At 44.0% G+C, this 12,653-nt stretch overlaps 1 protein-coding gene across 12 annotated transcripts in view; it reads right to left on the bottom strand.

Annotated features, from left to right (window-relative positions):
* EFCAB11 (EF-hand calcium binding domain 11) overlaps positions 1-12,653 on the bottom strand; it is a 170,992-nt gene that overhangs the window by 20,583 nt on the left and 137,756 nt on the right. The window contains exon 6 of one of the 12 annotated variants that reach the window (XM_086319179.1): positions 142-2,093. The exons of the other annotated variants lie outside the window; for them this stretch is intronic. Within the exon in view, the coding sequence (XP_086175305.1) occupies positions 1,790-2,093 (304 nt within the window). The 3' untranslated portion in view covers positions 142-1,789. Of the gene's footprint in view, positions 1-141; positions 2,094-12,653 lie in introns of those variants that run through there. 12 annotated transcript variants of the gene reach the window in all.

The raw sequence follows: 12,653 nt of genomic DNA, 5'->3' as shown, positions 1-12,653 counted from the left end.
ATGTGAAAACAAGAAATACCAGGTTTCAGAACATATCAGAAGAACTGTGGTCGGGGGAGTGTTCCTGGTGTTAGAATGTGGGGAGAGAGAGGATCACAGCCTGGAAAGATCCCCTAGTATGTAAAAGAACTCAATACAGAATGTGATAATCGAGGCATTTTATATCAACAGAGAATATCTATTATCACCAACGATAAAGGGGAAACTGGCAAGCAAATTAGAAGCACAAATGTTTAGATCATGACCCCATGCTAAATACACAACTAAATCCCAAAGCACTAAACAATCTGAAAATTCAAACCAACTAAGAAAATGGAAGTGGAGATTAACCTGGTCTCTACATGCAGGAAACTTTCTCAGTATAAAAACACTGGGAAAAATTGTGAAGAAAAAGATCACGAGTTTGAATACATGAAAACTTAAAATTTTGTGGATCAAAAAATCATTATAGAAATTAAAGGAAAACAGCACACTGGGAAAATAGCTGTGATAAAAATGGAAATGGGTAAATATTCTCATAAAGAAGAGAAAATAGTCAAATGACACAGATAGATAATTCACAGAAGGGGGAATAGAAAGAGCTAATCAACATGCGAAAACGTTCAATATTACTAGCAATCAGGGAAACACAAAAATGAGATACTGTTTTCATCTATTAGCTTATCAAAGATTTGAAAAATAAATAGCATTCAGTCATCAGTGAGAGCACAGAGGGCAGATGCTGAAAGAGGCAGTGTCGTTTTCAATGAGGCAATTTAGTAAGAAGAGCCAGGAGTCCTAAAAGTGAAAAAAACCAATTTCATACTCTCCAGTATGGTCTTCCCCAAACTCTCTGAAGGAAGTCACAGTGTGAACACATACGCTGATCGTGGGTCTATTTGTGGGGCTTCCCAGGCGGCACTAGTGGTAAAGAACCCCCTGCCAGCACAGGAGACAAGCAGACGTGGTCTGCTCCCTGGGCCAGAAGACGGGCATGACAGCCCACTCCAGTATTCTCGCCTGGAAAACCGCCTGGACAGGGGAGCCTGTCGGGCTACAGTCCACGGGGCCATAAAGAGTCGGACAGGACTGAAGCGACTTCCCAGGCAGGCAGGGCTGTTTAGAAACTGAAAACAGCAAAATGGTTGAAAAGCGTGGGGCCTAAAATTCATTTATTTTAACAAAAATGTGGAGAGCAACAAAAAAGACTACATACTAAAATATTAACAACAGTTGTTCCTGATTTGCTAGGAATGTGGTCGGTTTCTATTCTCTTTTTCTTATCTTTTTCCATTTTGGAAATAACTGTACAAGGAGTATTTGTTACTTTTGCAATCAGATCTTTTCCCCCACCAAACACATGCACAAGACCGCTTTCCCCAATCACACACACACACACGCAAATGCCCGAGCTGTCGCACACACACACACATGCCCAAGCCCTCAGGGCACACACACACAGACACACACACAAATGCCTGAGCCATCAGCACACACACACACACACACACACACACACACACACGCCTGAGCCCTCAGTGCACACACACACACACGCAAATGCCTGAGACATGAGCACACACACATGTGCACACACACACACACACACGTGAGCCCTCAGTGCGCACACACACACACACACACGCAAATGCCCAAACTGTCAGCGCGCGCACACACACACACACACACATGCACACACGCAAATGCCCGAGCCGTCAACGTGCGCACACAGATACACACACGCGAGAGCCCTCAGTGCACACACAAACACTTCTTCTCTACTTTGCCAGCTTCCCACTGCTCGCAATCATTAGCTAAGGGAAAATTCATGGTTGATAAAATCATCCTGTGAGTGATGGCCAACAAAGGAAAAACACTGATGAGCACTTGGAGGGCTTAGGTGACGAGTGCACAAGAAAGGGAGGAAAGCAACGATGTTCGGGACAGCACTGGGGGAGGGGCCCGCGTGCTCGAAGGCGGCCCGCAGTCTGCGGCCGGCACGTGTCCCTCCGGGTTTTCCTTCTGTGACTGCGTGGGCTGACTGTTCAGCGCACTTGACACTCTTTACAACAAATACATCCCCGGACGGAAGTCTTCCTGAAATCAGCTCCCAGCTGGGAAGGAAAACAAAACAGAACCTTTTCTTAGTTTGAGTCAAACCCTAGGCACAGGGAGGAAGCGAGCCTGAACTCGGCGCTTGGCCTTCTCGCCTCTGGGGCGACGCACGCCTGCCCGGCGAGCCGGGCTGCGGTGAGGACTCAGACCTGACCCTGTCCGCGCCGCTTGCTCCGGCCCCGGGGGAGACCCGGCCTGACCTGCCCGGGGTGCATCCCGGTTCCACCCTCCGCCCAGAGTAAGAGCACGGAGGCATGCTTTTCCTTTCCGAGACTGTAGAAATCGCTCAGCTCACTCTTTCCATTTCATGGAGGAGGAAAGTGAGGCTCAGAAGCGCCATTCAGCTTTCCTAAACTTACACATCCAGCTGGCAACAAAAGCAGATCAGAAACCCGAGTCCCTTGATACAGAGCACAGTCCTGCGCGCAGCTAATGGTAATTCTGGGCTTTCTGCGACCAGGAACACCTTTGTCAGAAATCCACGTGGCTCGTACTTTCGTTGTTTAGTGGCTAAGTCCTGTAGGACGCTTTTGCGACCCCATAGACTGGAGCCCACCAGGCTCCTCTGTCCACGGGAATTCCCAGCAAGAATACTGGAGCAGGTTGCCATTTCCTTCTCCAGGGGATCTTCCTGACCCAGGGATAGAATCCATGTCTCCTGCGTTGGTAGGCGTTTCTTTACTGATGAGCCACCAGGGAAGAGAGGTTGTATTTTACACAGAAAGAACACCAGCAGCTCAAAGCTCCCTACGCCCTGCATGTAGTACCAGGAACCAGGCTCTGGGAGTCCTGTTTCCAACTTCTTGATGACTCTCACTTTATGTGTGGACATGGGATAAACTCTGGGATGAGGATCCTTTGTTGTGCAATCAGCCAAGCTGTTCACAGCCGTGCAGAATTACTGGCTGAGCAAGACCTGGGCCTGGAATGCCCTAGACCATGACATCACACTGAGTGTCCTCCCCAGAGCTCCAGAGAACATTCCAATAATTTGGGGCTGGGAAAAGAAAGTACAAAAACATTTCAAAATATTAGTGCTTCAAAATTACGTAGTGCACAGTTGAAAATTTTCCATTGAAGTTCTTAATTACGTTTTTCTCTCACAAATGCCAGGTTGTCCTTAAGAAAAGAGCCCTTAGCAAAATTTGAGTTTAAGAGAAGCACTGGCATCAAAATTAGAGGAATTCCATCATAAAATGTTTTTTAATTAATGCTACATCAGATCAGATCAGTTGCTCAGTTGTGTCCGACTCTTTGCGATCCCATGAATCGCAGCACGCCAGGCCTCCCTGTCCATCACCAACTCCTGGAGTTCACCGAGACTCACGTCCATCGAGTCAGTAATACCATCCAGCCATCTCATCCTCTGTCATCCCCTTCTCCTCCTGCCCCCAATCCCTCCCAGCATCAGAGTCTTTTCCAGTGAGTCAACTCTTCACATGAGGTGGCCAAAGTACTGGAGTTTCAGCTTTAGCATCATTCCTTCCAAGGAAATCCCAGGGCTGATCTCCTTCAGAATGGACTGGCTGGATCTCCTTGCAGTCCAAGGGACTCTCAAGAGTCTTCTCCAACACCACAGTTCAAAAGCATCAATTCTTCAGCACTCAGCCTTCTTCTCAGTCCAACTTTCACATCCATACATGACCACTGGAAAAACCATGGCCTTGACTAGATGAACCTTTGTTGGCAAAGTAATGTCTCTGCTTTTCAATATGCTATCTAGGTTGGTCTTAACTTTCCTTCCAAGGAGTAAGCGTCTTTTAATTTCATGGCTGCGGTCACCATCTGTAGTGATTTTGGAGCCCAGAAAAATAAAGTCTGACAGTGTTTCCACTGTTTCCCCATCTATTTCCCATGAAGTGGTGGGACTGGATGCCATGATCTTCGTTTTCTGAATGTTGAGCTTTAAGCCAACTTTTTCACTCTCCACTTTCACTTTCATCAAGAGGCTTTTGAGTTCCTCTTCACTTTCTGCCATAAGGGTGGTATCATCTGCATATCTGAGGTTATTGATATTTCTCCTGGCAATCTTGATTCCAGTTTGTGTTTCTTCCAGTCCAGCGTTTCTCATGATGTACTCTGCATATAAGTTAAATAAGCAGGGTGACAATATATAGCCTTGACGAACTCCTTTTCCTATTTAGAACCAGTCTGTTGTTCCATGTCCAGTTCTAACTGTTGCTGCCTGACCTGCATACAGATTTCTCAAGAGGCAGATCAGGTGGTCTGGTATTCCCATCTCTTGAAGAATTTTCCACAGTTTATTGTGATCCACACAGTCAAAGGCTTTGGCATAGTCAATAAAGCAGAAATAGATGTTTTTCTGGAACTCTCTTGCTTTTTCTATGATCCAGCGGATGTTGGCAATTTGATCTCTGGTTCCTCTGCCTTTTCTAAAACCAGCTTGAACATCTTGAGTTTTGAGCACTGGTGAGGAAGTGAATGATTAGAGGCGAGTGAGTGCTCCTGGAGCGTCCTGGAGATTAGAGTTTTGATCGATCTGACAGAGCATCTAACTGGAAGAGTAAAAAGTGGTGAGGACCAAGGGGAAAGTCGAATGAGCAGATCAGAGACAGCGTCGAGGCCAGCGGAGAAGGTGAGCGGTACAGGAGCCTGAGCTACAAGACGAGTGAGTGCGAAAGCCTCCTCAGAGCTCAGAGCCAAGGATGAAAAATCTGCGAAGCAAAATGGAAAGTAACCAAAAACGAAATACATTCTTATAATATTAACTTACTCCTCATATACTTTGCTGACACTCAGTATATTAGAAGACTTCAAGAAAAATTTATAAAATATAACATACATGCTTGACTTTGGATTTGTGAAAACTAGACAAAAGCCTTAATAATATTGTTCTTAGTGGATATATAGATATTAGTGGCATGTTTCGTAAAAGCAATCAAAACAAAGGTACTCTTCATCACACACATTATTTAATAAACTATTAGAGGGTCTTGCCGTGGTGAAAAGGCAGGAAAAACAGGTAGTAGAATTAATAGGAAAGGAATATCACTAATTATGGAAGTCATGCTTATATAGCCCGACAAACACAAAGGAAGCTACTAAAAATTGCAGAAATAAAATAATTCAAGAATATTTACCATGTAAAACATATTCCAGGATAACAATAGCAGTCCTTTTTAATGACAGTAATTAATATTTTTGTTTTGAAAACAGATTTCCCTTATAACAAGGGCAAAATATATCTTTTCTTAATATACTTTCATTGAGTACCTACTTGATAACTAACCTGATACAGCAACACATAAAGAATTCTCAGAACTCAGTAATAAGAAGGCAACCAGCGTAATAAAAGATGGGCAAAAGGCTTGAACTAAAGACACAGGGACCTCTCTGGGAGTCCAGCGGCTGAGACTCCATGTTCCCAACGCAGGGGCCCCGCTGGAGCCCTGGTCAGGGAACTGGAACCCAGAGGCCACATCTAAAGATCCCTCCTGCAGCAACAAAGAGCCGGTGTAGCCACATAGATAAATGTGAGAAGAGAAGACACACAGATGTAAAATAAACTCATGAAAAGATTTTCAGTGTCCCTGGTCACCAGGAAACATGAGTGGAAACCACAGTGAGATGACCGCCGCGTGCCTGAAAGAGGGGCGCAGTTTACAAAGACCACCTCCCGATGAAGACACAGAGCAACTGGAATTCTCATTCACCGCTGGCGGGAATGAAAATGCTTTGCAAGGTTTGGCACTTTCTTAAAACATTAAACACACACCTACCATGTAATCTAGCCATTCTACTCCTAGGTGCTGACCCAAGGGAAAAGCACACGTGTGAAGACTTGTACCTGAATGGCACAGTGGCTTTGTCTGCAACCTCCAAAACCGGAAAACCCAACTGGCCGTCAACATGTGAATGGATAAGCCAACTCTTGCACATCAATAAATGAAATACTCCTCAGGATTAAAAGGGGATGAACTGCTGATGACATGGATAAATCTCAAAGTAATTAGGCTGAGTCAAAGAAGCCAGGTCAAAAAAAGAGTACATATTGAGTGATTCCATTTATATAATATTCTAACAATGGGAACGAATCTGCAGTGTCAGAGAACACTTCAATGATTTCCTGTAAAGAAGCAGCAGGAAGGTGAGAAGGAGTGGGAGGCTGGGATTGCCAAAGCATTCCAGGAAACATTTGATGGTGATGAGTATCTTAATTATCTTGGCTGTAGTGATATTTCATTCGATATACATCTCAAAAACTACTAAGCTGTATGCTTTAATTATGTGCACTTTATTACATGTCAATTATATTGCAATATAGGTGTTGAAAAATGCTTTAGGTATAAAATCACTTATACCGTCATTTTTTATAATGGCAAAAACCCAGTAGGAAATCCAAGTGTCCCACAAAAAGAAAACAGTTCAGTAAACTACGGCTGATCAATTTACCATAAAGCCTTTCTGTTGTTAAATAACGTATGTGGTGCCACGTAGCTATAAATTAGTATTCTCTCGCAGTAGAATATGAAACGATATATACAACATAACTACAATTATACAAAACCCTGTGATTAGATATGGCTGAGACCGAAAGAGGCCATGGAGAAGCCTAACAGTTGTCATCGCAGAGTAAGAAATTATATGTATAGATGTAGAGTTGTTGAAATAAATTTTTCTTGTTTAAAAAAGAATAGGATATTTGGTTTTCAGAGTTTTGTTAACATCTTTCTAAAGCTCTCTCTAAAGTGGTCAGTAAGTTCAGGGACTTGTCTGGTGGCCAGTGGTTAAGAACCTGCCTGGCAATGCAGGGAACATGGGCTCAATCCCTGGCCCGGGAAGTAAGATCCCACCCGCCACGGGGCGCAGCAACTACTGAGCTCCACATGCCCGGAGGCCATGCTCCCCAGCCAGAGAGAAGCCTCTCCTCCCCGCAACTGAGAGGCCCGCACACGGCAACGAAGACCCTGCATGCCAAAATAAATAGATAAAAGGTCTTAATATTCTTTCTAAAAAATAAAAAAGTATTCAGGAAGTTCAGCAGTAAGGAGACAAGGAAACTACATGAAATTTCAGTGTTGGCTCTCCAACAAGGGAGTCATCCTCTGCCTCTTCTCTCTCTCTCTTCCTAATCCTCTGCCTCTTTTCTCTCTCTCCAGGCCCTCTGCTCCATTCCCACCTGTCCCCCTACTGCTGTGATCTCTCCACCCCCAGGACACTGCTTTCTTCATGGCCTCGCCGTTCTTGCCCCAGCTCCATCACGATTCTGCACACTACACCTCAGTCTCCCTGCTGCCTTCAAGACAGACTACATCACCCATTCCCCTCATTAACACTATTAGAAGACTCCCACGCTGCCCACGTAATATGGCTAGCTACTTAATAGCAGTCTCTCACGAGCTACTGCAACCTCTGCTTCCACCCTTATTTCTCACATTATTTTCTTATTCCCGGAGTCTTATTTCTTAGTCCTTAATTCCTAGGCACCACCCTAGGTTCTGGGAGTATAAAAATGAATATTATTATTCGTGTGATGGCTAATTCTTTGTACCACCTTGGCTAGACTATGGTGCCTATCTGTTTGGTCAGACACCAGTCTAGGTGTTGCTGGGAGGGTTAATTTTTAGGTATGATTAGCCTCTAAGGAGACTTTGAGTTGGCAGGTTACACTCCAGGTAGGTGGGACTCATCCAACCCTTTGAAGCTCTAATGAGAAAAGAGTGAAGTTTCCCAAAGAAGAAGTGATTCCGCCTCCAGGATGCGGGATAGTACCCTTATCTGAGGGACTTCCTGGCAGTCCAGTGTTAAGACTCCATCCACTGCAGGAGCAGGGGGCACAGACAGGTTCTATCCCTGGTCAGGGAGCTAAGATCCCACATGCCACATGGTATGGCCAAAAAAGAAACATATATAAATTAGAAAAAGAAAAGAAACCTTGGCTGAGCCTCCAGACTTCCCTGTGGACTGCAGACTTGCCAGCTCACAATTATGTGAGCCGATTCTTAAAATAAATCTCTCTCCAAATACATATGTATCCTATTGCTTCTGTGTCTCTGGAGAACTCTAATGCCATAACGGCACCTACGTGTATGGAACTCACAGGCCAACCCAGGAAACAGAAATATACACAAAACTTAGAGGGCACCAGAGGAGCCCTTCTGCCATAAACAGTGAAAGATACATTTTTAAAAATGGTTTTCAGAGACTGGACAGCGAAGAGCAGGGCCTATGATTCTGGAGAGGAAAAGCAAAAGAAGCGAGCCCGATCACTGTCCTGACTTTCTGCCTAGGGGTGCCCTCCAAACCGGGATGCAGGGGAAGGAAACTCAAGCAGGGGAAAGCGGTCGCCCTGAGCTGAGGAGACAGGTCAGAGTTCAGGGCACGGAAGTGAAGTCGCTCAGTCATGTCTGATGCTTTGCAACCCCTTGGAGTGTAGCCCGCCAGGCTGCTCTGTCCGTGGGCTTTCCCACAGAGCACCTAACGTGTTCAGCACCAGGGGCATGTCGTTTCTTAAACACCTCTCCCCTCTGCGTGATGGAATTATTTTCAGTAATAATCATGTAATAATCAGCAATAACCATTATGTTCTTGATTTAGTCTCTGGTTTTAAAACAAACCATTAATAATGCAAAGAGGAGAATAAACATCATTTTATCAAATTTTAATCAAATTTTGGTAAAATAGTTCAGGTGTAAACTAAAATTTCTACTTAACAAACATAAACAGGACGCCTCTCATCGTCTACTTGGTTTCGCCACTTTACATTAAACACAAATCAAAACTCTTAAGTGGTCACGTTCAAGCAAAGACTTAACTCACGTTATTTACTTTCACAACCACGGGGCTACTGTTGTTTATCCCATCCCTAGTCACTTTTATAATTAATTTTTATTGAAGTAGAGTTACTTTACGAGGCTGCGTTAGTTTCCACTGTACAGCAAAGCGAATCAGCTCTGTGTGTACATGTGCCCTCTCTCTTTGGGTTTCCTTCCCATTTAGGTCACCGCAGAGCATCAGGTACAGTCCCTGTGCTGCACAGTAAGCTCTCAGTAGTTACCTACTTTATACCTAGCATCAGTAGGGTATATACGTCCATTCCAGCTCCTCCTTGGTGTCCATACAATTGTCCTCTGCAGCTATGTCTCCACTTCTGCTTTGCAAATAAGATCACCTGTGCCATTTTCTAGATTGCACATATACAAACCTACCGTTTAAACAGGAGAGTTTCTTATACTGCGTGGGATGGAAACAAAAACTATTGGGTTGGCCAAAAAGTTCATTTGGGTTTTTTCATAAGATGTTTATGGAAAAACCCAAAAGGACTTTGTGGCAAACTCCGCATATTCAAAGCCAGTTCAAATGATTCTGAGTGGCTACTGCTAGAATCTCAACTGTTTCGGGTCCCTTGGACTGCAAGGAGACCAAACCAGCCAATCCTAAAGGAAATTAATACTGAATATTCATTGGAAGGACTGAAGCTGAAGCTGAGGCTTCAATACTTTGGCCACCTGATACAAAGAGCTGACTCATTGGAAAAGACCCTGATGCTGGGAAAGACTGAAGGCAGGAGGAGAAGGGGACGACAGAGGATGAGACGGTTGGATGGCATCACCGACTCAATGGACATGGGTTTGAGTAAGCTCCGGGACTTGGTGATGGACAGGGAGGCCTGGCGTGCTGCAGTCTACAGGGTCGCAAAGAGTTGGACACGACTGAGTGAATAACAACAGCAGCTAGTAAGTACTGCTATGTGCTTTCAAAATAAGTGCATGTCACTGTTTAATAAAGGAAGCTATAATAATGCACAATTTAAAGTTTACATACATAATATTAAAACTCAAAAGGTAACCTCAGCAATTGTTTAGAATGTAGGCCAGCAAAAGTCCCATTCCCCACCCCACCTGTATTTTATCATCTGATTTGTCAGAGTTGTAGGGACATGAGGGCAGATAAAACATAGGCTTTTAATCATTTCAATAATTATTTAAAATTCTCTTCGGATTTTGTTGTTGTTCAGTCAGTCGCTAGGTCATGTCAGACTCTTTGTCACCCCATGAACTGCAGCATGCCCGGCTTCCTTGTCCTTCACTGTCTTCTGGAGCTTGCTCAAACTCATATCCATTATGTCGATGATGCCACCCAACCATCTCATCGTCCGTCATCCCCTTCTCCTCCCGCCTTCAATCTTGCCCAGCATCAGGGACTCTTCCAAGGAGTCAGTTCTTCGCATCAGGTGGCCAAAGTATAGGAGTTTCAACTTCACCATCAGTCCTTCCAATGAATATTCAGGACTGATCTCCTTTAGGATGGACTGGTTTGAGCTCCTTGCAGTCCAAGGGACTCTCAGGAGTCTTCTCCAACACCCCAGTTCAAAAGCATCAACTCTTGGGTGCTCAGCCTTCTTTATGGTCCAACTCTCAGATCTGTACCTGACCATTGGAAAAACCATAGCTTTGACTAGATGGACCTTTGTCAGCAAAGCGATGTCTCTGCTTTTTAATACGCTGTCTAGGTTTGTCATAGCTTTTCTTCCAAGGCCATATCTGCAAACTCCCAGCCCGGTTGGACCGCTCCCTCACCCTGGGTCCGGAGTGGCTGAAAGTCTGGAATTTGCAGGGTGGAGTCCCTCGGGGAAGGAGCCCTGCAGACAAAGAGCTCCAGGATCTGCTTGGGATACCCTGAGATATGCAGGGATGAGAATGCAAAAAATGGACTGTAGACTACCAGGTTCCTCCGTCCATGAGATTTTCCAGGCAAGAATACTGGAGTGGGTTGCCATTTCCTTCTCCATGAGATCACGGTACATGGATTCAAAAGAACTGGGGTCTGAGTCCTGATTCTTTTTTTTTTTTCTAATTTTATTTTATTTTTAAACTTTACATAATTGTATTAGTTTTGTCAAATATCAAAATGAATCCGCCACAGGTATACATGTGTTCCCCATCCTGAACCCTCCTCCCTCCTCCCTCCCCATACCATCCCTCTGGGTCGTCCCAGTGCACTAGCCCCAAGCATCCAGTATCGTGCATCGAACCTTGAGTCCTGATTCTATCCAAACTGTTTCAGCTTCCTGACCTTGGGTGAGTCATCTTTCAATTTCTGTTTTTTTTCATGCAGATAGCAGTAGGTGGGTTTTTGACTACAAGAGGGTCAGTGCTCCAATATTCCCATTGTTCAAGAGTCAACTGTACAAAGCTTATAAATATGCCTTGAAAAATCAAGCCGATTTGCAAGTAAATTTAACACCTGCCAGAAATAAATCTCAATACTTAAAAGAAGGCATCAAAAACCTTGACTCTCGACATCAGAACACTTGTAACTGTGGTAGGCAGAATTTCAAGGAGTGGCCTTCAATATTCCATATCCTCTAGTTCCCAGACTCTGTAAATGTTATGAGAGATCATTCCCATGATTGTTATATAATCCAGGTGGCCCTAATCTAATCGCATGAGGCCGTAACAGAAAGTTTTCTCCAGCTGGAAGCAAAAGAGGAGATCAGAGAGGCTCAAAGAGTTAAGAAGCATGTGACACACCATTGCTGCTTTGAAGACAGGCCTACGTGAGAAGGAAGGCAGGCATCTTCAAGAGCAAAGAGTAGACTGGCTGACAGCAGACAGAAAACAAGGGCCTCTGACCCACAGCCACAAGGAACTGGGTGCTACCAACAACCCACGTGGGCCTGGAAGCAGAGTCTTCCCACGAATTTCTAGATAAGAGCTCAGCTCAACCAACACCTTGACTCTAGGCAGAGAACTCAGCAGAACACATCAGACTTACAACCTGCAGAACTGTGAGATAAAAACAGGCTGCTCTGAGCTGTTAGGGTCCTGATAATCTGTCACATAGCAATAGAAGACTCATAAAGTCTATATAGAATCCAATAAAAACATTACAGTACATGCTGAGAAGAAAATATGACCCATAAACAGGAGAAAATTCAGTCAAGAGAACCAGAAACAAGAAAGATGACAGCCTGGTAGATGAGGACTTTTGATTATAAGTGCGCTCCAGGGTTAAAAAGAATAAATACATACACTGAAGAGAGGAATGGAAAGTATAATTACAGAAGAAGTTCTTTGTAAAGTTAAAGAAATGGAAATAGAAACTTTCCAAATTGAATCTGAGAAAAAAGGGTTGAAAGTAAAATGGAAAGAACATCAGTGACTTGTGGAGTAACACACAGTGTCTGATTTGTACGTAACTGGAGGACCAGGACGTCAGGGAAGAAGAAAAACAGTTGAAGGAATGATGGCCAAACATTGTCCAAGTTTGGTGAACACCAGAATCCTCCAGATCCAAACTCAACACACTCTAAGCAGGATAAAGAACACTATTAAAAGAAACATCGTAATCAAATTGCTGAAGACAAACAAAAACCAAGGATAAGAGCAGCTGGAGAAAAAGACACAGTTAGAGAAAAAAATATGTAAAAATTACCATTGACTTGCCATCAGAAATAACGGAAACCAGTTAGAAGGACAACTTTAAAGTGCTGAAATATCCTTCAAAAATGAAAGAATAAAAACATTTTCAGAAAAACAGAAGCTGATAAACTTGAAACTCAACATTCAAAAAACTAGTATCATGGTATCTGGTCC

This window comes from Bos grunniens, chromosome 10 (genome assembly GCF_055505025.1).
Source record: "Bos grunniens cultivar Pamir isolate PY7600 chromosome 10, Bosgru_T2T1.0, whole genome shotgun sequence".
Classification (NCBI taxonomy): domain Eukaryota; kingdom Metazoa; phylum Chordata; class Mammalia; order Artiodactyla; family Bovidae; genus Bos; species Bos grunniens.
The sequence above is the reverse complement of the archived record's forward strand: the minus strand, read 5'-3'. Positions and strand labels throughout refer to the sequence as shown.